General features: G+C 38.9%; 9 protein-coding genes across 9 annotated transcripts; 6 read left to right on the top strand and 3 right to left on the bottom strand.

The window, feature by feature from the left end:
• Positions 1-1,153: 1,153 nt before the first annotated feature.
• On the bottom strand, positions 1,154-1,741 carry BATDEDRAFT_6472 (CCR4-NOT core subunit CDC36; the record flags this gene model as incomplete). Its single annotated transcript, XM_006678248.1, has 2 exons — positions 1,154-1,475; positions 1,539-1,741. Coding segments are annotated over 2 exons (525 nt in total), but the record flags the coding sequence as incomplete, so codon positions are not given.
• A 1,770-nt stretch (positions 1,742-3,511) lies between these two features.
• BATDEDRAFT_88001 (uncharacterized protein) lies at positions 3,512-6,641 on the top strand (the record flags this gene model as incomplete). Its single annotated transcript, XM_006678690.1, has 6 exons — positions 3,512-3,869; positions 4,010-5,099; positions 5,186-5,330; positions 5,938-6,054; positions 6,155-6,381; positions 6,464-6,641. 6 exons carry the CDS (start codon positions 3,512-3,514, stop codon positions 6,537-6,539), a joined length of 2,013 nt encoding a protein of 670 aa, XP_006678753.1. The 3' UTR covers positions 6,540-6,641.
• Positions 6,642-6,674: 33 nt separating this feature from the next.
• BATDEDRAFT_88000 (uncharacterized protein) lies at positions 6,675-9,999 on the bottom strand (the record flags this gene model as incomplete). The annotated part of the gene is made up of 17 exons (XM_006678591.1): positions 6,675-6,783; positions 6,855-7,149; positions 7,253-7,555; positions 7,644-7,814; positions 7,884-8,003; positions 8,088-8,171; positions 8,255-8,368; positions 8,434-8,461; positions 8,534-8,598; positions 8,679-8,773; positions 8,830-8,939; positions 9,004-9,092; positions 9,155-9,313; positions 9,396-9,505; positions 9,673-9,729; positions 9,791-9,901; positions 9,960-9,999. The coding sequence occupies 17 exons, from the start codon at positions 9,997-9,999 to the stop codon at positions 6,728-6,730; spliced, it is 2,007 nt and encodes a 668-aa protein (XP_006678654.1). The 3' UTR covers positions 6,675-6,727.
• Positions 10,000-10,178: 179 nt separating this feature from the next.
• Positions 10,179-10,697, top strand: BATDEDRAFT_88235 (uncharacterized protein; the record flags this gene model as incomplete). Its single annotated transcript, XM_006678689.1, has 1 exon — positions 10,179-10,697. One exon carries the CDS (start codon positions 10,179-10,181, stop codon positions 10,695-10,697), a length of 519 nt encoding a protein of 172 aa, XP_006678752.1.
• A 1,756-nt stretch (positions 10,698-12,453) lies between these two features.
• Positions 12,454-14,439, top strand: BATDEDRAFT_659 (uncharacterized protein; the record flags this gene model as incomplete). Its single annotated transcript, XM_006678228.1, has 2 exons — positions 12,454-13,313; positions 13,368-14,439. Coding segments are annotated over 2 exons (1,932 nt in total), but the record flags the coding sequence as incomplete, so codon positions are not given.
• An 880-nt stretch (positions 14,440-15,319) lies between these two features.
• BATDEDRAFT_87999 (uncharacterized protein) lies at positions 15,320-19,107 on the top strand (the record flags this gene model as incomplete). Its single annotated transcript, XM_006678688.1, has 18 exons — positions 15,320-15,451; positions 15,608-15,707; positions 15,810-15,862; positions 15,929-16,004; positions 16,108-16,289; positions 16,378-16,439; positions 16,516-16,663; positions 16,734-16,901; positions 16,997-17,065; positions 17,133-17,187; positions 17,332-17,459; positions 17,536-17,709; positions 17,805-18,050; positions 18,130-18,209; positions 18,310-18,433; positions 18,508-18,673; positions 18,775-19,027; positions 19,092-19,107. The coding sequence occupies 18 exons, from the start codon at positions 15,320-15,322 to the stop codon at positions 19,105-19,107; spliced, it is 2,232 nt and encodes a 743-aa protein (XP_006678751.1).
• Positions 19,108-19,869: 762 nt separating this feature from the next.
• BATDEDRAFT_87998 (uncharacterized protein) lies at positions 19,870-20,624 on the top strand (the record flags this gene model as incomplete). The annotated part of the gene is made up of 4 exons (XM_006678687.1): positions 19,870-19,904; positions 19,973-20,224; positions 20,295-20,436; positions 20,531-20,624. The coding sequence occupies 4 exons, from the start codon at positions 19,870-19,872 to the stop codon at positions 20,549-20,551; spliced, it is 450 nt and encodes a 149-aa protein (XP_006678750.1). The 3' UTR covers positions 20,552-20,624.
• Positions 20,625-20,736: 112 nt separating this feature from the next.
• Positions 20,737-22,162, bottom strand: BATDEDRAFT_24462 (mRNA (guanine-N7)-methyltransferase; the record flags this gene model as incomplete). The annotated part of the gene is made up of 3 exons (XM_006678398.1): positions 20,737-20,926; positions 21,042-21,415; positions 21,581-22,162. The coding sequence occupies 3 exons, from the start codon at positions 22,160-22,162 to the stop codon at positions 20,737-20,739; spliced, it is 1,146 nt and encodes a 381-aa protein (XP_006678461.1).
• A 531-nt stretch (positions 22,163-22,693) lies between these two features.
• BATDEDRAFT_1105 (uncharacterized protein) lies at positions 22,694-25,050 on the top strand (the record flags this gene model as incomplete). Its single annotated transcript, XM_006678231.1, has 6 exons — positions 22,694-22,948; positions 23,049-23,294; positions 23,422-23,755; positions 23,909-24,122; positions 24,209-24,374; positions 24,562-25,050. Coding segments are annotated over 6 exons (1,704 nt in total), but the record flags the coding sequence as incomplete, so codon positions are not given.
• Positions 25,051-26,291: the final 1,241 nt, after the last annotated feature.

The raw sequence follows: 26,291 nt of genomic DNA, 5'->3' as shown, positions 1-26,291 counted from the left end.
TTCAAACTGAACATTGTGATTGGCATGAAAATGATAATTTTATTTCCAGGACTGTCGTCTTGGGTTTCTTGAACTAGATTACAAACACGTTCAATATGTTAGGGTATAACAAAGATGAGTTTGAAACCAGGAATTATGTCCTGATGTTGCCAACCCCGTTGTGTTTGGAGACTGATCAAGAAAGCAGTGAATGCTTCAGTACTTGAATTTTTTGAGCAATCGCACTGGTATAATATTCCCCAATGTACATTTTGTTTTGGACACACCATGCCACAAAGCCATACACTCTGATTGGACATGGCTCGTTGACTATTTAACAAGCAGCCATGTCGCAAAGGATCGAGTTTCATAGTATTTATAAATCTTGCAGACAATCGCTTGATAAACACCAAGTTTCTCAAGCAGTTTCAAGCACAGAAAAACTCGCAAGTCTATTCAAGTCAATCTTTAGTAGGAAAACAACGAATATTTGACCATTGTTTATTCCCAAGCAAAATAGAAGCTTCGACGCAAGATGAATACAGAAAAGTGTTTCATTTTACGTGACTACGACTGTAAATGGACATCTGATAGCATTAACACTAAAACAGTCTCTAGTTGAAACTGCCCCACGCTCCACTGCCATTGGTTACCCCGTTGATACCTGATCGCAAAGGTATTCCTAGTTCTGACTTACTTCCTACTCGTGCCATCCCATTAGCTTCTTGACCCACTCCCATAATGCCCATGTTCTGTCTGCCCGATCCAATACCACCACTTGCAGATGAGTCTGTACCACTAGAGTTCATCAATCCACTTGTGTTACCAATCGACAAATTGGATATGTTGGGCGTCAATGCATGCATGAGTATTGATGTTGTGCTTGCAGCAGAGTCTGTATTGCTTCCAAAAAACGGCAGCGTCCCTGATGGACCTAGATTGAAAAGTCAAATGGCTGGAGTTAGTTTGTAGATACAAATCAATCTATATTATAAAAAACATGCTTACCTGAGCCGGAGAGTATTGAATTGCCAGACAATTGAGCGTAGCTAGAAGAACTTGCAGTGCCAACCCCATTAACACTTGCACCAGTAATAGAGGAAATTTTATCAGAGTTTAGCATAGTAGTATCACCTTTACCGCCATGATTAGCTCCGAGTTTAGAAGCAGGTATTCGTCCTTCAAGTTGATCATAATACAACACCCATTCTTTCTTAACTCTGCTCCACGTTAGTGGATCGAAAAAGATATACACACCACGCTCAAACCCATTTCCTTTAGCAAACGACTCGGAAGTTGCTGAAGATCCAACTGGATTAGTTTCTTTACACACCCACAGTTTTAGCTCCCTATGGAATCGCCATGAACGATCATACAACTCTTGTGCTGCTGCTTCTTGCAGTATGTCCCTGGGCATGGCGTAAAAGATATATAGTAGTGACTCATCCGCCAGCGACGCTATTTTGGATATTGCTGGTGGAGTCGTTGAAAGTAAACTTGGTGGATGCTGAGAACCTGCTGATCCAGTAGGAGTGGCCAAAGACCCAAGTGACGTCAACGATCCTAATGGCGCGTAGCAGGGTGGAATAGAAAACACTGGATCTGCACCAACGGATGGCACATCGGCAAAGGGACTCATGAATGTCGAGTAGATAGGATCGCTTGAGTTGAGATTCAAACCAAGACTAGGTAAATCACATCCCAATGCAAGTGTTGTTACATCATCATTGGTCATGCGAATTACATCAATTAAACCCAAAAGTCCATGTTGCTGCTGGATTTGTGTTTGCTGTTGCTTTTGTGAACCTATATACGAATCTATGCCACGCCCGGAAAGTAAACTGCTTCCAGAAGCTGTGGTTTCTGTCGATGATGCATTAAGAGCAGATAGCAATGCTCGCTCTCCAGATATATCACTTGCAGTGGTCTGACCTCCACCCAATTTAGACGCAAGATCTGACCCTTGTTGATGAGACCAGTTTGCCAACGCCTTCAATTGCTGTGACGAAGCACCATTCTCAATACCACTTCCATTTAAACGAAGACCAGAAGCCTCCATAGACCGTCTCAAACTACCAGCGTGTCCAATGGGTGATTGACCTCCTGAAATCATGGAAGTCGACAATCCACCAACGGGTGATTGCTGTGATTGATGCTGTTTTAAACGAGATGTGCTCCCATTCACGTCAAAAGAGTAAATGGATTCAGACAATCCAGAAGTAGCGGACGCAATGGCAGAGTCTGACATAATCGACGCGCTGATGTTTGGCGCTGCGTTTTCTCGAGTTGCTACAGTGGATGCTGGCTGCAATGGTGGAAGTTGAGCATTTCCACCAAGCAAGTTTAGCATTAAAATTTCCTCTCTTGTTTGCTGTGGAATCCCCATTGTTGCAGATAGTCGTTGTTGGATAGATTTTTGATGATGCTGAGACGGCATTCCTGCTGCTAATCGACCAATTAATAAGTTTCAGATTTTGGAATAATGACAAATGCATTATTGCCAATATACAACACAAGAGTAATCTAATATGCAAGAGAATAATATGTATAAATATAGAAACTTGAAAAGTCTAACCTGATATTGATGAGAATGAAAGCGCTGATTGTCGAGGCCCATCATAGCTCGTTGATCCCCCAAGCGAAGGAAACTCGGTCAATTGTCTAATATAAAGTAAGAATCAAATAGGTTTAACCCAGAAAAGATTTAGCAACATTGATCATGATTTATAGCAAGTCAAGGATCGTCACTCAAAAATCAAGTGGAAGGTCCGCCACTGATTCCATCAACACCAACCAAATAAATGTCTTTGACAGACAATAAAGTCGACAATGAATCAAAGTATAAAATGATAATGATTCCAGTGTTGGATCTACAAGTGCATGGCTTAGCACTATCCAAGATGACAGGATTGGGTGCAGGTCACATTAACTTTTTACAAAAGTTTTAAAAATTCAAATCCAAACGCAGTATGAACAGACTCCAAACATCGATATTATCGAAAATAAACAGATCATAATAGTCGAGTCAACCATCAATCTGTAGTTGCAATCGGTGACGTTGGATTGATGTCAATTCATTCAACACAGGACTGCAGTTTAATCGCAACAGTGACTGCTCTCCTATACGGACAAATAGCATGCCAACATCATGTACTGATAAGTATGCAGTAGGTGGTAATGGGTTGTTATTTTGTGTCAACGCTCGATGGAATGCAGCACTGCATATCCTACAAGTCAATGCAGTGGGAGTTGATCCAGCCTGTAGGTGTCGAATAGAAACTGAAATAACAGTTGTTATGCTGTCAAGTGTTTAAACCCCTTCCAGATACAACAACAGCCACGACCCACTAACAACAGCACTCTTGCTGGGCCATTTACCTTTCGTTCATGAGCTTTGATGGTTGTTGTGGTCGATGTTTGCTCGAATTAATCCCATCAACACACCCTCAGGTCGTGCGATATTTAGCCATTCTTGCTATTTTTGGTCTGTTCATCTCAGCCTGACATTCATTCCATTTTGGAATTATTCGCCATGTCTGCAAAAAAATATCTGAAACTAGTCGATATTCACAATGTCTGTCTTGACGAAGATGAATCACCGCAACACTGTACTATCGAAACTCGAGACTTGACCGACGTGTCCCTTGACCCGCTATTTCAAGCCAATACACAGAAAACTGACGACCTTTGCAATACTGGCACTCCTGCTGAACATCGCTTATCCATTTCAACGTCTTCTACCAATACCCATTCGTTAACAAATGCCCAGAATACTACCACGACAAATCCCAAATTTGGCGCGCCTGATAATCTCAATGGTGGAAGCAAGAATACTGAAGCATATCCCCACGACTCGCATCCAGGCATTTTAAAAACAACTAATTTTGGAGGTAAATATTCAATTGAAATATTCCTATATACCCTTGACATAGATAAAACACGCTAGGTTATGCTGTAATAGACTAGGTTTGAAGTATATCGAGCTAACCCATGGAATGATCGCGCTATGGCTTAAATTCAATATTTTCAGCAAGCATGGCACAAATGTTTTCTGAATCATTTTCATCCTCGCCATCACGATTTAAAGTCAGCCTACCAACGCGAGCAAGCACGACCAACATCTTTCCCTGGAATGCAACAGGTCGGCCTCGTGATGCCCGTGAAGTCGAACTTCTTATAGACTTGACCAGACTTATGGCCGAATGGGGTGCTCCAATTTATCGCGTAGAAAACCGTATAATAACTGCTGCAAAAGCTCTAGAAATTCCTATTTCATTCTTTTCCCTTCCATCAATGATTATGGTAAACATTGGTGATGGTGGAGCTCAGCATCCTTCTAGAACTGTATTTATCCAACTTTCATCTTCAATGAATATGTGGAAGTTGCATCAGGCTGATCGACTTGCTCGACGACTTGGATTGATCTATATTCGGTTTGAAAAACTCAAAATGAGAGTTTTGAGTAAACACCGAAAAGAAGACTCTGTGTATGAACATGACGATCATGTTGGGTTGTCTGAGCATGCATTTTCATCACCTCCAGCTACAAGCGCATCCAGTAAGCCACCACATCAACGTACCACAACTTCAAAAATGTTCAGATCGGATTCCATAGCTTCAGCAACAAGTAAAGTTATTGGAAGAGGTGACGAAGAGCCCGTTGCTGTCGAGGAAATCATTCAAGATCTGCGCGACTTGGCAGAAGAAGACGACAGCTATTCATCCCATGCTCGAGTTTTATCTTCTCTCTGTACATCTGGATTCATTGTTATTCTTTTGTTTGGTGGAAGCTTGAGTGATGCAATTGCTGCAAGTGTTTTAGGTGCATTGGCAACAGCTTTTTCCATCATTGCTGAAGAACTTGAAATGCAAACCGTGTCGGTCATTTTCATTGCCGGAACAGTGTCATTTTTTTCTCGCATTGCACAGACAAAGTATATTTGGTCTATGGTTCCTGGGAGCCCATTTGGATTGTGTCATGATATTGTGTCGTTGGCTGGTTTGGTTCAATTTATGCCAGGCATGCAATTCACTTTGGCAATGCTAGAACTTGGATCAGACTATTCTGTTTCGGGAGCTTTAAGACTATTCAATGCTTCGATGCGATCAATTATGGTTGGGTAGGTGACAGTTTTTCATGCTGAATCTTGATGAAGAATGGATGCAGTTTTGTTGATTTAATCGTTTTATATTTTAAACAATTTAGCTATGGTGCTACATTCGGATCTCGATTTGCTGTTACCGTTTTACAAACATTTGAAGCGTGGGCAATTGACGATACTCTTAAAGCTTGCCCGTCTCCTGATCTTCCCTATACAATTGATTTTTGGCGTCTTCCGGCATTTATCCCTGTAAGCACTACACCATTTTGATTGTGTGACCCATACCAATTACAGTCGTATTCATGTAAAATAGAATACTGTATCTTTTAGCAATTATTTTTGCTTTTGAATATACAATGGTTAAAGATTGTTTTGCTTTCCTATGAACAAATAGACTATTTTGACATTTTCAATTTGTTCAAACATCAGATTCATTCAAATCCAGATATTGGGTTTGACTGTTCTAATGTTGTCCATCAAACTCGCATTCTAATTTCACAAATACGTTTGTGATCTAGTTTGTGAGAACACATTGCATGTCTTGGGAATGCAACATGCATGCCAATCACACAATGTCGACTTGTCATGTTCATTTTGAAAAGTTCAAGATTGAGCAGGTGTGGAATCTATTGAAATAGATGCGAACGTTTGTTCAGTTTTTTATAAAAAATGAGCAAAGATGAGTCAACTTTGCCAAAGTTTAAAAAACACAATATTGTCCAGAAACTAATACGAATCATTCCATGAGATTGGTTATTTATGTATTTCAACACCTTTGTTTGATATTCCATTTTGCGTGGATACAACTGGAGAAGATATACTAGTTATTGATTTAATTTAAACTGTTAAATTGTAGATGACTGTATCAATCATGATATTTCTCAAAGCACATCCAAGCCAGTGGTTACCAATCATTACCTCGTCGTTTATCGGATTCATGGTATCCACTATATCAAGATTGTTTTTCACAACAGTAAGAGAAGTCCACAATGAATGTCAAACGCATTTTACATGCACTCGAGATTTTTAGTACACTAACCCATTTATCCTTTTGATCATTATAATGGTTCAAGGAAATGACATCTGTTTTTACATCCTTTTCACTCGGTATCGTATCAAACTTATTGGCCAGGTATAGAGACAATATAGCTATTGCGTCAGTACTTGCAGGGATATTTTGGTTGGTACCAGGAAGTGTTGGTGTGCGTGGAGCAATTGCTGCATTTTCTGGTGATGCTTCAGGTACTTCGTTTGGAGTACAAATAATTGTTCGGGCCATGTCCATTGCTGTTGGATTATTGTAAGTTCAAGATTCGTTTATTTTTATATTAGATTGATGGTTGGATTAATTTGAGCATCTGGAACCATTTTTTGTAAATCAGTGCTGCCAATGCCATCGTGTTTCCAATTGGACCAAGGAAACGACAAGTATACGAGGAAGACTCATTGGCGGTCTGACGCTTTATTCCATATGACAAAAAATCATTCGAGTATTATATTACCCTCAATAACATGGTATTACAAATCTACCACACAAATAAAAATATCATAGAACAAGTACGACTATTGAGTTGAAAAATGATGGCCAAAAAATAAAGGTATATGCATGAAGAGTTTATTGCATGGATAAAGTAAATGCAAAAATTCTACGACGGTGAGGATGTGTCGTGCGATTGAACTGCCCATATATCATCTTGTTTGGCTATACATCAAAATCAAAACCAGTTAAAAATACAATCATTCTAACGCTTACTACGCAATACATATCCTTACCACGACTGCAATCAGACATGCTTAGTTGAAACAGTGTGAAAAACACCAGCAAATGCAAGGCCCCACTGTAAATAACAAAAATCCATCTCGAGTACTTGTTGGTTGACAGTAGACGAGTAAGACTCAATGCGGCGCGTTCGGCAGGATTCATTGAATGAAATCGTCTTTGCTCCTCTTGCTTGTGAAATCGCTTAAATGGATCAAGAGATTCTTCATATATCCCTCGATATTTGGTGCTCACACTGTCTTGGTCAAGCAGCTGGTTATTAGAGTATCGATCAGCAGTTATATCCACCTAAATGTGAATCAGAAAATACATAATGTAAATCTATACAGATTCCAAAATAGGTGCACCAGCACAAAACAATAGCTTTTAATTTTTTGTAAAATAAACTTACTGCAGACGAGTGTCGATTATTTGTACCTTGAAATCTAGTATTGGAATAGCTTTCAGCATATCTCAATTTCTCATATAGCTTGACATTATCGGCTTTGAAATTGGCAATCTCGTAGCGCAGGTCAGAGATTGTTTGGATATGTTCGCGCATATTTTGCTCAACTTCTTCAAACCGCTGCTTGTACCTGTCTCGCTGGGACGTAAGAATAGAAACAATAGATGCATCAGCAGTCCCTGGTATATTTCCGCCTGTTACTGGGTGGTTTGTTTTACTCAAATTGTCCAGCATAATGGATTCAAGACCCTATATAAATAAATGAGAATAAGAACACCCCTCATTACAAACATTATACGGTTGCTTCAGATTCAAAAAATATACTTGACCAACGTACATGATCCATGGATGTGTATTTTTGAGGTGAAGCCATACAAGAAGGATTCAACTGAAGTAAATCTGCCTCAAGTTTGACTATTAGTGATTTACTTTCTGTCAACTGTGCCTCCAAACTATCTTTAGTCAGAGTATATTGTGCAAGCTTTTCCTGCATGTTTTGAAGCTCCGTCTATCCAATCAATTCAATGAGTTTGCCTATTCAAATAGATTAGCAATCAGGTCAAGTGTGAGTAAATACCTTGAGGGTGGTCACATCATTCTGCAACTTTTTGTTTTTGGCTAGTACCAATTTTTCAAGTGGATGATCTACGACAGACGATGATATCTCTGATTCAACAAACCCATCAAATTCAATCCCCTAAACGATAAAAAGTTATTATTGTACCAGCCGTGTACATTGATACAGCCCAGTCATTAGTCAGCCATACGCTGTGTAACCTACCTTGATAATGTCCAGTTCTTTTTTGATTTCTTCATAGTCACTAAACTCTGCAAGCTGTGATTGAAGTTGTGCAATTTCAAACAACTATACTTGACATAAATATTGCTGAATCAGTTGGCAGATTGTATCTACAACCATGTATCATTGATGCAGATGGATTCGGTTACCTTCATGGCTTGGTCGCGTTTTTGGTCTTGAAGAATTTGAAAGTTGACCACTTCCAAGTTTTTTTGAGCAGCAGTGACATCATCCAACTGTTCAATCAGGGCAATATTTTCTGCCTATCAATAAATGTTAGCACTTTTATGTTCAATCTATACGACTATGCAAACACACAAGCCATTACCTCTGCCAATCGAATCTGATTGTGCAATCTACAATATATATAATAAGAAATCTAACAGATCTATAAAGTGTCAATTGTATCACAAAAATTGAAAACTTACTGATTGATCTTCTCATTGTTTTGGGATGTTTCAACGGAATCCGACATTTTTTCCTTTAAAAGACGCTACAAGGCAATACAAAGTTTAATACATTTTGGTATTGGAATCAGATTGACTATTTCAATAACAAACAAGTTTAATTTACGTTCTCATTGCTCAGTTGAGCTGTTTTAGTATTGGCACGTTCTAGATCCATCATGACAATTTCCAATTCTGCCAAACGAGCAGCAACACCTTCATCTAAACCATCAAATCGTGAGCATGTGTTGAATTTGAATCAATGTGGTTCAACTGACCATATTTCTGAGTATTATCAACCAATCTAGCTTGAGCAACTTCGTGGTTACTCTGAAGACTTGATATTTGATTCATAAGGTGGTTCAATTGACGATTGAGTGCATGCTCACTATATCGAATAAAATGGTCAACGTATCATCATTAAGATTTACATGTGAATGAGCAGTGCTTACGTTTCTTTGTAGATTCTGATTTTCTCGTCCATGATCTGCTTCATTTCACTTTCCTTTTGAGCCACTTTTTCAGCCACCATTTCATCAAGCTAAAATAGATGAATATAAAATAAGTAATATGGATACTTGGGGATCTGATGGTTAAACTTACCATGGCTTCGTATTTGGATAAACGCTGTTTCAGACTGGATATAGTAGTATCCAATGATTTTGAAGCAGTGATTTGAGTGCTTGATGCAGCCAGTTCTTCTTTTAATCGACGATTTTCAGTCTGTAAAGAGGTGACTTGATCCAGTTGCTTTGCTTGTTCCTAATAAAAACACGATTGGTGTTGCATAAGAATGGATGTTGCATTTGAAAGTGATGAATTCCACAAAAAAGTAGGGACAAACCAGTGCAGATGTGATCAGTATAACAGGATCGGGTACATCGGATAGTAGTTTGTACAATGTTAAAAAGCAGGTCTCAGCAAACTTTGATCTTTTGGTCATGCTGTCAATCTCTGTATTGACACAACATTGAGTTTAGATGGTTTAGTACGTTGATTGGCAGTAGAGAGATTCTGAGTATTTACCAGACTGATAGGCTAAATGCAGTTTGTTAAGAACATTTAAAAAGTGGATTGTTAGTTGATGCTAGAATATGATTTGACTTTGAACCAAGAAATACCTTTCAAGAGAATCTTGACTTGGTTCAGTTTGTCATCATCGGGTACTTTTTTAAACTCTATAAATCAGCAGAACATTAGATACTGAGCATTCTGGGCATCAATAAAACATAAGCCAACCTTTAGTTTGGTCAGCAAGCTGTTTACGACTTGTGGTAGATTGGTTCTGATTTTCAATAATGCCGAGTCCTTGAGCGTCCAGGTCTCGCTGTAGCTGAGCGAGCCCAACCTCTAACAAGTAGTTAGCGAGTTGAATAGTAGTTGATGATAGTAACGACAGAATACATACTTTCCCAGGCAACAAGAGCAAGTCTGAGCGAGTCTTGCATGAGTAAGATTCAGTTGCAAGGAAAGAAAGTTGACCATGAATTCGTTGGTGGTCGCTCACCAAGTACACCCGTCACTCAACCAGCCCTTCTAAATCATCGGGATTCTTGCTATTCCCCACGTGGTGATGATGGACTTCCGATTAGATAATTGCTGTTTGGTTTCAATCGTCATCGTCTGAATGTTCTCTTGGCTGTTTGGTTCTAAATCGGTTTGTACAAAGCCATCTACTGCTCCACAGCTCACTCCCGAGCAGATTGCTGCTGGGAATGTGGACGAGATTAAAGAGTTTCACTTTCATGTCTATTGGTTCTTGAATGACCCAAAAACAGAAACCCTTGCCCTTGCTCTCAGGGATAGGGTAACTGCTCTCACTGATTCAGGCTACTTTGTTGCCAAGCCACTCAAGACTGTCAATCGTCAGCCCAGAGGTCCACATCCCATTGGGTCCTATGAGGTTTGGGTGCCTTGTGAGTCTTTTGCTAAAGCATATTCTTGGTTCACTCTTAACCGTCCAAAGGAACTCATTATTCTTTTGCATCCTCTCACTCGCCAAGAAAGAATCGATCATTCTACCAGAGCCGTCTTTCTAGGAGGTCCTGCTGCATTGCCCATTAAGCTTGATGAACTGAGTGAGCTTACTGATAAAATGCCTTTGCAATACCCTGAGCTCGGCTTGGGCTACTCTGCCCCTCAGTGATTGCTACTTTCAATTCATTTACAGCTGTATTCTCATAAAATGATTCACTTTCTGTATTGATCTTGTAATGACTGTCTTGGAATAAACAATCGTTATATTTGTTGTTGGAAATGGATTATTTGTTTTATTGAAACTCTTCTAATATCAGTTACGCTCGCGTTCTAGTTCAACATATCCCAGGAACCCAACTGTTGGTTTAAAGGAAAGGAAGGTTGGAATGAGTTCAAAAAACAATATTTCCCAATAAGATTGGCACCAATCAAACATGATTGTTTATCATATATTTTAGCTTAATGATTCATTTTACGTGAATGCAGCTGTAATAAACGTATTTAGTGTATTGTAGATAGAGTTTTTGCAGTAATGACACATCCGCTTCATCGCCTTATACATGTAAAATGAAACACCAAGAGTGCCAATGTATAATCAACAGTCAATTCCATGACATGATAGGTGTGAATATTGCTGATGGGAATGTATAGTCTAAACTCTAAAGTTTATTGGTCTTTTCTCCAGTGATTGACATGCAAACAACTACTAAATTCCCGAGATATGCAATCATTATTGAGTTAGAACGCGAATGTATCCGAGTTTTAGGATACAAACGAGTTTGGCAACAACCAAATCCAATATCTGTAATGAATGAATGAATCTGGTGATCGTACAACCCATAATTATGTCAAATGAAGAAAGAGATTGTGTGCATCATATGATGAACGCTGTGTTTTGAATCAAGAATGTCTAATAATAGAAGAGCGCAGCGAGTATTCAACCATTGTTTATCAAAAGCAAGAAACGATCACTGCAATATAAAGCGCTTTATTTTCCTTGGATACGGCTCTAGTTCAATTAGATAGTTTATATGGCTACACAATCCACTTGGTGATGAATATCAAAAATATTGCGTCATTAAGGGATTATTGCATGATAATAACACAGCTATTACGCCTTTGGTTTCAACTCATAAAGACCAAACTACTATCATTAGAGCCAAAAAATATTTTGAGGTTGCGGCCTAGTTGATCACTCCAGGGCTTTAATGCTATGCAATATTTCGGCTTGGAACTTTATATGGGCGACCAAATATTTTTAGGTGCGGTCAGAATAGTTAATTGCTAAATGAGGTACACTTTGAATATCGGTCGCCCGTGGAGCGTCCAGTGACTGCTTGGAATGCCCTTTAAGGACTTGAAATTTTCCTGGATTGTGGAAATATTATACTATTCAAATGAAAAAGCTTTGTCCAGCTACACCCATTGAATCAGTTCATGTCCCGGCTCTTGTGTTTCCATTAGCTGTAATGTCGATCAGAAATCTTGCAGATTGCATGCTTTTGTAACTTGTTTACGCTATATTAGTAATCTAATGACCAGTAAGAAACGCATTAATTTACCATATATCAAAATGCTGTAATTTGGCAGGCTTGTGAAAGGACGGGATAGCGGCGTAGCTCACTAGTATTGGATAAAATTGCAATGCCGCCCTTTGTAATATTAAAAAGCAAACTTATGCTTTTTCCTGGTCATCAATTGCCATAAATACTCCTGATGCACCAATGTTACCTTACTATTCTGTCATTGACAACATGCATGAAAGCGAATCCTCAGATAAAAATGCAAAGTACAATGAGGCATCCAAGTCCAGTAAGCTAATTGATGTTGAAATTCACGAACTCGATCCAGAGAAAATTTTGCTCAAGAGCGGAGATATTGAGCATGCGGATATTGAGTATGCTCGATTGTATACAAAAGGCATTGTTCCCGAAACAGACGACCCTAGCGCTCCCTCTCTGTCTATTCGTATGATGTTATTAGGAACCATATGGGCAGTCTTTCTTGGACTGGTCAATGGTATATTTTCTTTCCGTACCAACTACTTTGAGATTAGCAACAATGTTGCCGCTATTCTATCGTATCCAATTGGTATCTTTCTTGCCAATGTTCTCCCTCGTGGTATTCTTAATCCTGGCCCTTTTACCATCAAGGAGCACGTTCTTGTATATATGATTGCCGGTGCTGCTGGTGGTCAACCCTACGGTGTTGAAAACGTCATTGGTCAAAAGTTTGATCAGTTTATGGGCGATTCCAAGATTACATTTTGGAATTCGATTCTGTTTGTCATTACCACTCAAATGATCGGATATGGTCTTTCGGGTATGACTCGTCGATTTCTTGTCCGACCTGCTGCCATGTACTGGCCCACTGTGCTATCTACCGTTGCTCTGTTTGTGTCGTTCCATGAAACCGAAGAATCAGAAGAGTCCAAGAAAGTCGGCGGTCTGTCACGATTCTCTTTCTTTTGGGTTGGATTTGCCTTTATGTTCATGTGGCAGTGGTTTCCTACTTTCTTTGCTACCGCCTTGCAGTCCGTCTCAGTGCTCTGTATGATCACCAACAGCAAGTCTGCTCGTTTTCTTGGATCCGCGTCACCCGACGCTGGCATGGGAATTCTTTCGTTTTCGTTCGATTGGTCCAACATTGGTTCTGGTATCATCTCCATTCCTTGGTGGGTGATTGCCAATATGGCCGTTGCCAACATCGTTGTTGGGTGGTTAATTGTTCCTGTTTTGTACTATGGTAAGCATTTTGGCAATCCGGTCTTGGAGGGCAGTTATACGTTTGAGGATGGTACTCCTTTCCCCGTTCTCAACTCTCCCGCTCTCTACAACAGTCAAGGCAAGCCTATGCGTGCTACCAGCATGTATGACAGAAACAACTTCAATCTCAACAAAACTGCATATGATCTTGTCAAACCTATCTATTTGACCGAGTATTTTGCTGTTGCCTACTCCATGTCTTTCTTTGCACTTACATGTGGTATATCTCATGTTGCTCTTTGGTACTATAAGGATATTATACGTCAAACCAAGGAGATGTTTAATCAGGTTGACGAAGCTCACACTGACATTCACAATGAGTTGATGAAGGCTTACCCCGATATTCCTGAATGGATGTATATGGTATGGCTAGCTTTCTGGCTTGTTGTCATGCTGCTTGTTGGTATTTTTACACCTTTCCATTTGCCGTGGTGGGGTACTCTTTTCGGTCTTGTTCTCGCGTTCATCTTTTTGATTCCGTATGGTATCATTCAAGGTTCATCTGGACAGCAGCTTGGCCTCAATATCATCACTGAGTTGCTCATGGGTCTGTTTATTCCTGGACAGACGGTCGCTGTCATGACATTCAAGTCATACTCGTACAATATCATGATCCAAGCATTGTCCTTGACATATGACTTGAAAGTAGGACATTATTTACACATTAATCCTGTTCACATGGTCGTTGCTCAGTTATGGGGAACAATTATTGGTGCGTTCTCCAACACTGCAGCCGTATGGATCGCAATTGCCTACTTCCCTCTTGGTAACGAAGATTGGTCATATCCGGTGCATACCACCTTTTTCAATGCCGGTGCCATTTGGGGTGCTATTGGTCCAGCAAGATTTTTTGGGCCATCTTCGCCATACTGGTCTCTTAATCTGGGCTACGTGATTGGTATTTTCCTTCCCATTTTGCCATGGGCTGCCAACAAGGTCTATCCCCATCCATACTGGCGATTTGTCCACTTTCCCATCATGTCTAATTATGGAAATCCTGGCGGGATTCAATCGTCCTTTCTCTCACAAGTTATTATTTCCTTCATTTTCATGTACTATCTTTTCACTTATAAGCACGCTTGGTGGACAAAGTATAATTACGTTCTTGCCTGCGCTTTGGACGCTGGATCAGGTGTAGGAGTTTTGATTTCAACCATTGTGGCTATGGGTGTAGTCATCCCTCATTCAGCCGCCAATCCACCCATGTTTGATTTCTACTGCACTGGAACCAACTGGGATGATAAACAATTTGAGTAGACTTTCTAGGAGTTAGCTATAGAGTTTTAGTATTCTCTCAAGTTCAAGCTCTTGCTATTTTCACTTTACTACTATATTCATGTAAAATGAGATACTGTGTTTATCTTGAAGTGACTGTCTTTTGCTTTAGAATAAATGATGGTTAAAGATTGTTTTGCTTTCCTATGAACAAATAGACTATTTTGACATTTTCAATTTGTTCAAACATCAGATTCATTCAAATCCATATATTGGGTTTGACTGTTCTAATGTTGTCCATCAAACTCGCATTCTAATTTCACAAATACGTTTGTGATCTAGTTTGTGAGAACACATTGCATGTCTTGGGAATGCAACATGCATGCCAATCATACAATGTCGACTTGTCATGTTCATTTTGAAAAGTTGAAGATTGAGCAGGTGTGGAATCTATTGAAATAGAGATGCGAACGTTTGTTCAGTTTTTTATATAAAAATGAGCAGAGATGAGTCAACTTTGCCAAAGTTTAAAAAACACAATATTGTCCAGAAACTAATACGGATCATTCCATGAGATTGGTTATTTATGTATTTCAACACCTTTGTTTGATATTACATTTTGCGTGAATACAGTCTGCTTGATGCTGTTTGAATGTTTATTAAACATGATGGAATTGTCGAGATATAATGCTTATCTCCACTCAACTCTTTGGCCGTAAACCATTATCACGTTTTGGTCCACGTGATATAAAGTCACTCTTAGTATTGTAGTCGAGTGAGCTTGGAGTTGAGATCCGACACGATACGATACATGGCAGATTCATTGAAGGTGGTGACGAGGGTATCTACCGTTTCTGACTCTTCCAGACTTTCAGCACATGACAAGGATGCCATACCAAATTCTCTTCAAGGAGTCATTTCAAAGTTGCTTCAGGATGCAGAGGTACTTTTTATAACTGGCTGGATATATCTTGAAGCGAATAAAGACTATCAGCTGGAATCAGCCTAAATAAACTGTTCAATTTATACACACTTGCTGGGTTTGAATGCACTATGCTAAATGCAGTAGCTAACATTCTGGGGTTGCATTCATCAATAGAGTACTGTAACAGACGAAGCGGCTTGGCAAACTAAACCACGCCAAAGCGTTGTGGCTTCTAATAAACCAGAATACGATATTACATTTGACGAAGTGGACGGTAATTGAATTGCAAAACCATTTAAATATATTGCATTTTTTGGCATCGACCTACTTGATTTTTAAATCAACTTATTTTGCTTTACATTTGAAATCGAGTTAGATCGGATTACAGAATTTCAGGAAGATGAGCTTGTCAAAAGTGCACTTTCAAAGGTACATTCAGTTTATCTACTTGGATTGTCTGTCAGTATGGCTAAATCGTTTTATGCAATGTAATAGGGGGTTAATCTAAGGGAATATGCAATGCAGATTGAAAAAGACTTGACCCTAGTTCAAGATGCGCATGTGTTGGATTGTAAGCCTAAAATATGCTTTTATTCATTTCATTCAATCTCTACCATTATATCAATGCAAGGCTTGAAGAGTAACACCAGTTTTCAATTAATCACGCTCGGTAGATATTCGACAGGTGCATAGTCTAATTGATCTACATGGTCAAATTAAAGAATGTGATTTATTGCTGGGTAATATGGAAACCCTTCTTCGAGGAAATCAGATGCATTTGGGTCAAATCAATGATGAGATTAGCGTTATGCAAGAGCAGTCGCGATCAATGACAATCCGACTTCGTAACCGTGTAGTAGGTTTTGCATAGTATTCATAGTATTCATAGTTGCATGTGTGCATATAATGAGTACTAACATTTAAACACGTATAAAACCACATAGTCGACGCAATCTTCATTGTTTGAAATGCTAGAGGGGACTGTTGTATCACCAGATTTAATCAAGTAAGTTATAGCTCAATTTTTTCAAACTAGTTGCATATCTAGAAATACATCCAACAGTTTGACTTTATATACATAGGAAAATATGCGAGGGGGAAGTCAACGAATTCTTTCTTCAGCATCTGATTGATCTTGACAAAAAAATGACATATGTAAAAAGCAGACAAGAAAAAAAAATTCGCAGCTTTAAAGATGTTGCACCAGAACTAGAGCGTTTACGGCAAAGGGTAAACAATTCTATAGGTTCACGTGCTGTATTTAGACTAGTACGATGTAATAATTGATGATCATATTCAGGCAGTTGAAAAAATTCGAGACTTTTTACTAAAAAAGATTGAATCGCTCAAGTCACCCAATACCAATATTGCAATTATCCAACAAAGTGTGTTTCTTAAATATCGCAGCATGTTTTCATTTTTAATGGAGCGGTATAGCGAAGTAGGCGTTGAAATACACGGCAACTACGTAAGTTGGATATACATTTACAAACGAGCCCAAATTGTGATATCTGGCTCATTTTGGCACTACAAAATTACTGACTTGTTTTGTAATTTTACTAGGTTGCAACTGTGTCTAATTATTATTTTGTGCTGTTTGAAAAATATGTCAAATCAATTGCTAAATTTCAAGTGAGTGGGCTTGCATAACATTCAGAATACTCGACTTTTGCATAGTCTAATCGTCATTGTGGTTAAGATGGTGATTGCAGACAAGTTTGATCTTATTGGATGCGAAGAAGGAGCAAAACGAGGTTGGTGCTATTTATATCATTGTCACTAATTCATGTTTCATGCTTCAAGCATACCATTGCTTGAACGTGGCATTTATAATTTTAACTAGCATAAGGCTTATGGTGATAAATTCATTTTTTTTAAAAATACATTGTGATAATTAGGCCTATTTAGTGGACGGCTTACGTTAAAAGACAAAACAAATGTTTTTACATTGGGAGATCGATTGCAAGTACTGGTCAACCCAGATCCAGGAATCATCATGTTAAATATAGCCGAGGATAGCCATTTGGTAGGTATTTTAGTTTTGTGTAACCGATTGAATATTCACAGAGCCATTCAACAATTACATTATGCTATTATTCTAGAAATACTCTTACGAAGCCATCTTTAAATCTACCACCCGCCTTTTATTGGACAATGCATGCTCCGAGTATATTTTTACAACCGAATTTTTTTCCAAAACAAACACATCTCACCCAATTGAGGTTCCAGGAGTAGTTTTTACAGAAATCTTTGATCAAACGCTTAAAATGCTGCAAGTAAGCATATTGTCGAAAATATCAAATGTTTTATTGAAAAACAAAATGGATACAAGAACCACATAATCACATGCATTATAATCATGTAATAATAGGCAACTATCAAAGCTCAAATCGATAATACATTTGATGCAGTGGGCATTTTGATATGTATTCGAATCAACAGTCAAAACATTCGTATTATGCAAAAACGCCGTATTCCATGTCTCGAAACGTTTTTAAATCTAATTAATATTTTGCTATGGCCACGATTTCAAGCCATTATCGATATGCACATTGATAGTTTGCGCAGAGCTGCTGTCAATCGACTACTTGTTACCAAAGAAGTTCATCCGCACTATGTAAGTGCCTTTTTTGATATTGAATGGGTAATGCGTAGATATGCTTGATGAACTATGGGTTAAATCGATTATAATCCAGATAATGAGACGATACGTCGAGTTTAGCGCTGCCATTTTAACACTGAATCAGGGATATGACGATGCTCTTTTGACAAACAGGTAATGCAATTGTAAACTCGTTTAAACTTGGATTTAGCATTGAATCATTTGAATTTACCACATCACTCTTGGCTAATTTTAACGGTGAATTAATTGCTAGTCTTGCACGATTACGGAGCGAAGTGGAAGTGTTGATTCAAAGAATGGCAATGGAGTTTCCAAGCCGTAAAAATCGATCCGTGTTTTTCATCAACAACTTTGATCTAGTGGCATCGATTCTCAATGTAGGCATTTATTTTATTTTTCAAATCAGTGTAATTTTAAAGTCATACTGACTATATGCTCCATGCTGAATCAGGAATACACAACAGCTTCGTTCAACCATGAAAAAGAATACTTTGATCGTATTGTAATTGACCACACTTCCGAATTTGTGGATAATGAGCTTGATCAATACATTCATGACATGATGGAGCTTGTGCAAAAATATGAGACTGTAGATAACTTGTCATTTGTAGATGCAGGTATTTTTTACACGACAAATATGATGCTACACTCATATTTTAAACCACAACTGACATGTGCCTTTTATATTAAAATCTTATTAAAACACTGCATTATATAGAGAAATTTGAGCAGGTAGCCACAGATTTCAATGCAACGTGGAAATCTACCATCAATAACATGTATATATCCATCACGCAAGCATTTCCCAACTTTCAAAACGGAGCACGTATACTGCATACTGCCATGACCCAGTTTTTACTGTTTTATCGCCGATTCTTGACATGTTTTGAAAGACGATTCAGTCAGGGCAAAAAATCACGAGTGCAACCTGTGGGAATCCAGAGTCTAATGGTCGAGATTAAGAAATTCAAGTAGGTTTGCTCGAATACATGTTGGTTCAATTATGAATCTAACTTTTTATTTCTGTGTAAATAGATCCAGTTTCCAGTAAATGTGCAGATTGATTGGCCAGATAGGTTTGCACCAAGTAGCTGAGATGGGAATAAAATTGGATAGTTTCTACAAAATTGATGGGTTTGCTGAGATAAGCGAAACACGTGACCAGTTGTACAAATTCAAAAAAGCGCGACCAGCTTTCTATTGAAACCATAACCTATCTGTGTCATGGTAAGTATTGAATCTATCCGCCTTTTTGGTTGCATGTGTGATGTGTCTTGTGAACGAGATCCTGTTTGATACAAGCGATTAGTTTTCAGAAAACCAGTATTACCTGCTATTTAACAGGTCAAGACACGCCTATTTCCTACCTACAGACTGTAGATGCAAACTGTATTGTTATGCATCTAGAATACTGCCATCAACCCCTGGTTGTATCTGGCTGTTTATTTGGGTTTCCAGACTCTTATCTGGCATTTGTATGCCGAGTGCGACTGGCATTACCAAGTCTTGAATATTTAACCTGCTTCCGCTTGGTATCACTTTTGGAGACTGGGATGGGTGGTGCTGGGTTTGGACTATGACAGATGATGTGAGCCTGTTGCTTGTCTAATGGCGTTGGTGTATTTAGAAAATAGAGACTGACAGGGATACATGCCAACACTCTACCGTCATGAAGCCATCGTTCTAATGACCACAATCAGATTCATTATTTTGTGCCCTTGCCCATATCTTTATCCTGCATCAAGTGTGGAGTTTATGTGAAACCTTGTCTTGTAAGAGATTGACTCATTGGTCAGATCTACAGTCATTATACATGACCACCTTTTTCCATTTCAAAGGTTGTTCCTGGTAGTTTTGTTTATACTAATCTGTGCATTTAAATCACTATTGAATCTATCTAACCCATCAAAGTCAAGTGGAGTTACCGTCAACGATTCAGCAATCGAAGCTTACCAAGAGCTGAAGATTAAAAAGAAGTTCCGCTTCATCACTTTTAGGCTTAGCCAGGATTTTAAAGAGATCCAGATTGACAAGACTGTCGAAAAGGGCGAGTATGCCGACTTTGTGAGTGCACTGCCTGCCGATGACTGTCGATATGCCGTATTTGATTTTGCCTATGATTTCCCTGGGAGTGAAGTCCAGCGCACCAAAATCTTGTTTTATGTCTGGTAATGCATTTCTGTTAATTTGAATACTAGATTAGATGTCATGCTGACCAACGTTTCTGTAAACCTGTAGGTCGCCTGATGGTGCTAAAATTAAGCAAAAGATGCTTTACGCTGCAAGCAAAGATGCTCTTCGCAAGAAACTCGATGGTACTTACACTGAGATTCAATGCACCGATTCTTCCGAGGTCAGTTACGAGACTGTTCTTGAAAAGGTAATATTTATTTTTTGTTTCATTGCGTTGAATAGTTTAATATTCTTGAAACTTATTGCTGACAAATCTGCCATACCGATCAACTTTTCAATAGGTTCTCCGTGCAACCAGTTAAATGACTTTATTACCTATCCTGATTTTTGTCTACCTTTTAAAGCAGAAATTAAACCCGCCTTCGTTTATTCCACAAAGTACATGATTTTGCGTTACAATGGCATCGTGCAATATAAATCAATATGAAAAATAGCCATATGGATCGAGACGATTGAAAGCAAAGCAACATAAGTGCTTGAGATTGATTTATTGCTTTTTTTGAAAGGCAAAGACAGAGTAAATACCTATTGCCTCCCACTCATCGGAACTAATTGTTCCTTGATGGTTAAATATCCTCATTCGTTCCAGTAGTTCAATATTCTTGACACACTCGTCTTGATAAAAATTATGAAATGGCTTCCACATGATTGGCTCTAGTTGGTATTCGGCTGCCAATCTGTTAAAAGCAATAGGTTAGCTCAGTTGGATTGAATGGGTCTGTTACTCTTGAAATGTGTGATGGGAATTCACACTGCCAGGTTGGATAGTATATCTCAAAAACATGAACCTACTTTTTTAACGTGGAGTAGTTGATCAAATATTCAGGGCAATCATCAATAGCATCCGCAAGTGCGAATTGATACTTGTGTCCAAACAACGTGGGTGTAGTAGATTCAAACGTGATAGAATAGATGGAGTTTCCAAACGTATAAGGCCCAGTGGTTTGGCCTTGTGTTTCACCAATCCTTACAGCCTCCATCAATCGTTTGTATATGAGATCGGCGTTTGGAATTGTACCAATGAGTATACCGCCTGAATGGAGATGTGACGATATATTGTATATGGCTTGTCTCGCTTGTTTTTCCGTTTCAAACGAGTAGTGAAGGGCAAATTGGATAGAACAGAGGTCGAATAGCTTTCCTTTAAGAATATCCCCAACTGCAGACTATATACACGTTGAATGATAGCATAGTGAAGTAAGAATATGTTAGTAGAGCATCATAACGCGGTTAGATGAGAACCATAGCTTTGCAGCCAAGAACTTTGATGCAAAAAGTCTGACTGTACAGCTTAAAATTACTGGCAAATCTGATGATCGAAATAAGCTTACAGAAAAGCAATCTACGGCATAAAATGAAGCTGGATAATGCTGGCTTGTTCCTTGATTGTATCTTGTGCGTGCTTGCTCTATACTCACGTCTGCAATGTCCAATCCAACAACTTGGTTGACTCGCAATCGCTTCCATTTCTGTAGATCTCCTCCCTTTCCACAACACATATCCAATATTTTAATGCCTTTAGGATAGCTGGGTGCAAACAGGTTGATAAGAACTGACTTGATCCAGTTGTTAAAGTTTTTAAGACTGAGAATCGCCGATGTTTGTCTTCCTTCGATCCCCTTATCCGGACGAGCATTATAATGTGATTGTACAACAGCTGAATTGAACGTTGCATTACTATTATTATGTGAGTGAGATTCATGGATGGCTGGGTTGGGAATACGCTGTTCACAGCGAGTCAATGACTGGACAGACTGCAAGGTTGCAGTGGATGATGTAACGGAAGACTGTTGTTCAGCCTTACCCGACACAGAATTTTCGCTTACAGGCACACAGAGTGAATTGGTATTATCAAGCACTTGTCTATGTGAATATGCCTGTTCAGATGGTCGATGCTGGCTATTATTTAGCATTGTTACTGTTGGTTGAAATAACTGGACCCTAAATTCAGCGAACACACCCAACACTATACGGATCACACTCTATAAATAGTGTTATTGTAAGTACTATTTATAGAGTCTGTTCCCCACTTTTATCTGTAATTCAAAAACTGCCTTTTATCAAATCTGCAGATATTCGCATATTTGTGACTATTGAGTTGGTTTTATCTGCATGTCCGACGCAAAATACTTTCAAAGAGGTATGTTTTCGGGTATTTTTCAAGTTCCGTACTGGCTTGGCTACTTCAGTCTCATATACAATAAGATTATACCTGCAATACTAGAAACCATTTGTAATCTACTACTGCTTTCTGGATCTGAATTTGCATAGTCATATTGTTATTTCTACCCCACTCAGCATGATGGAAACTTGTTTCAAAAATCACTTGAAGTACCAAATCATTAAGGATATTTACCAGCACTTGCATACATCAATTACAACACCCATTCTATTCAATATATAAATAATACCGATATTTTTTAATATTGGTATCTGGTATAATAGGCAAAGTCCATGACCTGCGCGATGAGCTTGCACTCGATAAAAAAGATGGCAAGAGTTCCCGTCGTCGCCATGCCCTGAAAAAGGTTGTGGCCAACATGACCATGGGAAATGACATGTCTGCTTTGTTTCCAGATGTCATGGCTTGCATAGGTATGCCTCAGCTGGAAGTCAAGAAAATGGTTTATCTGTATCTTATTACCTACGCAAAAAGCAAACCTGACTTGACCGTCAGCGCCATTGGGTCCCTTACAAGGGTAAGATTTTACAAAGTTTGGCCTGGTTTTTAAACTTTGTAGTGCTGTATATGATGTGTCTGTAATTGCATGTCGTGACCAATCATTTTCAATGCAATAGGACACGGGCGACGACAATCCACTTATTCGGGCATTGGCACTTAGAACAATGGGCAGCATACCCGTTGAAGGTGTCGCTGAAAATCTTTGTGGCCCTTTGCGTAGATGTTTGTCTGATAAAGATCCATATGTGTGTAAAACGGCTGCCATCTGTGTAGCAAAAATGTTTTTCTTTCGAGAGGATATTGTGCGACGTGAGGGATTCATAGATCTGGTCAAATCGTTGCTCAACCACGAAAATCCATCTGTATGGAAATGCTTGTATTTGGTTTTGGCATTATACATAGTGATAGATTTGCTATCTAATGTCGTAACAAGTAGCCCACTAACTGTCTGCTTCGTTTCAACTATTTCCTGGTCATCTACCTTTATAGGTAGTCGCCAATGCTGTTGCTGCCCTTTCCGATATGACATGCCGTTCTCCTGATGTTGGGTTTTATCTTGAAATTGGCTCTGCAAACAAAATTCTGTCTGCAATCGAAGAGTGCAGTGAATGGGGCCAGACGTACATTCTTGAAGCTCTCATGACAGTAGTCCCAGAGAATTCTCATGATGCGGTACTACTTGCAGATCGAATTTCTCCTCGTCTTCAGCACTCCAACTCTGCAGTCGTGGTTGCTGCTGCGCGTGTCATGTTGTATCTGGTGAACTATTGTGACAATGAGGTCGCAGTCAACACTATTATCAAAAAGCTTGGTCCACCTCTGGGTATGTATTATGTTTTTGAATGAGCTTGGCTTAGCGAACCCACGACTCCAATCATTAAATTTGCTTTTTGGACTGTTGGTCATGCACAAATTGCACCAAAACGCTCCTTACAACTAAAACTAACATGCATGCTTTTGCAATTTATCGACAAAGTCACACTTTTACATAGTACTCCAGAGGTGCAGTATGTAGCACTGAAAAACATTCTTCTCATTCTACAGCGACAACCTGATTTTTTGAAAGCAGACTTGAAAGTCTTTTTTTGTAAATACGATGATCCAATATATATCAAACTTGTCAAATTGGAGATTTTGTTTTGTTTGACAGACGAAGTCAACATTAAAATCGTATTGCCAGAGTTTAAAGAGTAGAGTGCAATGGTTTTGAAATCACTTGGATTTTGCAAAGTTGAAAACTGGACCAACTCTAATTTACAGTTTTTTTGAAATTTAGGTATGCGGCTGAGATTGACGTTGATTTTGTACGCAAGGCAGTTAGATCTATTGGTCGCTGTGCCATTAAAATTGAACAGTCTTCAGACAAGTGCATTGAAGCACTAGTTGAGCTCATCACTACAAAAGTGAATTATGTGGTCCAGGAAGCCATTGTGGTTGTCAAGGTCGGTTTATTGGCTCAATTATTTGTACCTGCTTTCAAATGGGTGTTTGTACACATTACCCTTTTGGTATTATAGCCGCCATTATTTTCATCAAAATCCCTGTCAATCTATTCTTTTAAAACTAGTGCAATGATTGGATATTCAAGTCCAATGTTATTTTACTAACATGTTTTTTTGTAAATCATAGGATATCTTTCGAAAATATCCCAATAGATATGAAAGCATTATTGGCACACTCTGTGAAAACTTGGATGATCTCAATGAGCCAGAGGCAAAATCATCCATGATTTGGATTATTGGCCAGTATTCTGATCGAATTGAGAATGCAGACGAGCTTCTTGAACAATTCCTTGATAATTTCAAAGAGGATACAAGTATGGTTCAACTTACTCTTCTTACTGCAACCGTAAAGTTATTTATTAAACGACCAGGTGCTGGAGTTGATCTTGTTCCGCGCATTCTTAAGTTGGTCACAGAGGAAATAGACAATCCAGACTTGCGAGACCGCGGGTTTATTTATTGGCGGCTGCTATCGACTGATCCAGTGGCTGCTAAAGCAATCATTTTTTCAGAAAAACCATCTATTACTACAGAAAATGACAGTATGGACGGGCCGCTTTTAAACAGGCTATTGTACAATGTGTTCACACTGTCATCGCTAACTCACAAGCCTCCCGTACTTCCTCCAGATATTTTATCTCGTGTATCCAACTTTAAGTGGTGCATTGGTACTCCAATGCAACCTGTTCAGCCCATGATTGCTGGTGTAGCTGCATATCGCGAAGTTTCAAATGAGTATACAGACAACAGTTTGATTGAAGCCAGACCAATGACTGGCATGAATAGCAATCTTATTGATTTGCTAGACCTTGACCAAAACGATTTTGTTGCATCGCCTTTATTTGGAAATGCCTACTCGGTGGAATCAGCGAGCGCGTCTACTCCTGGACCCAACATGCTTTCATCTGGAATGACAGATATGCCTATTATGAACAGACTACCTGCTGAAAATATCACTCCGTCTATTCAAAGTATAAATAGCAGTTACAATCCGTTTGGACCAATGCCTCCCAACAAAAATCCGGTACTAAGTGGAGCAAGTGGTATACTTGGACCAAGCGTTTCTGGTGCAACGGCTGAATATATGCCAAATGTGACTTCCTTTGATTTATCTTCAGTAAACAGCTATAACCCTTTTGGACAGAATACTAGCGCATCACTGAGTACCACATCTGAGAAAGTATTACTTGATCCATTTGCAAAAACTTCTGGATTTTCCGGAGCAACCGGTGTCAATAATACTTTTACATCGCCTTCTATTGGCCAATCCACCATCGAAAAAGAAATCAGTCCAAGAGGAAATTTATTTAATCCGCCTACTAATGGAATTGTAGATAGTATCACACAAGATTTATTCTCCTTGAACATGCAAAACGGGTTTGTGCCAGTAAAAACAATTTTCCTGACTGCTCAAACCGGCCGTGGATTTGAAATCCAAGGATGCTGTAAGTACTTTTTGTAAAGGTTTATTTTTACCATCCGTATTATATGGTATTCACCAACTTGATGTATCTACTCGTATTTTTATCAAAGTTACAAGGCTAGATGGAGGCATGGCTTGTGAAATGGTGTTTACCAACCGAGCTTTACAGCCGCTCACCGATTTTGCCATCATGTTCAACAAAAATAGGTAACATTTTAATGCTTTGTTGATTTGGCCTACAAATTGTGTATTCTGGCTCTACCTTTATTTTGAAAATGCCGAGTATGTTGATGCCTGAACATTCCTGATTGACATATTGTTTATCTTTTTAGTTTTGGACTAGTGCCAGCTGCCCCACTTGATATCAAAACCCAGCTGTTTCCAAATCAATCTATTGAAGTCAGTTTAAAGCTAAAAGTTGAAGGTCTTCCCGT

Source organism: Batrachochytrium dendrobatidis, assembly GCF_000203795.2.
Source record: "Batrachochytrium dendrobatidis JAM81 unplaced genomic scaffold BATDEscaffold_5, whole genome shotgun sequence".
In the NCBI taxonomy this organism is placed as follows: domain Eukaryota; kingdom Fungi; phylum Chytridiomycota; class Chytridiomycetes; order Rhizophydiales; genus Batrachochytrium; species Batrachochytrium dendrobatidis.
This window is presented reverse-complemented; position numbering and strand designations above follow the sequence as displayed.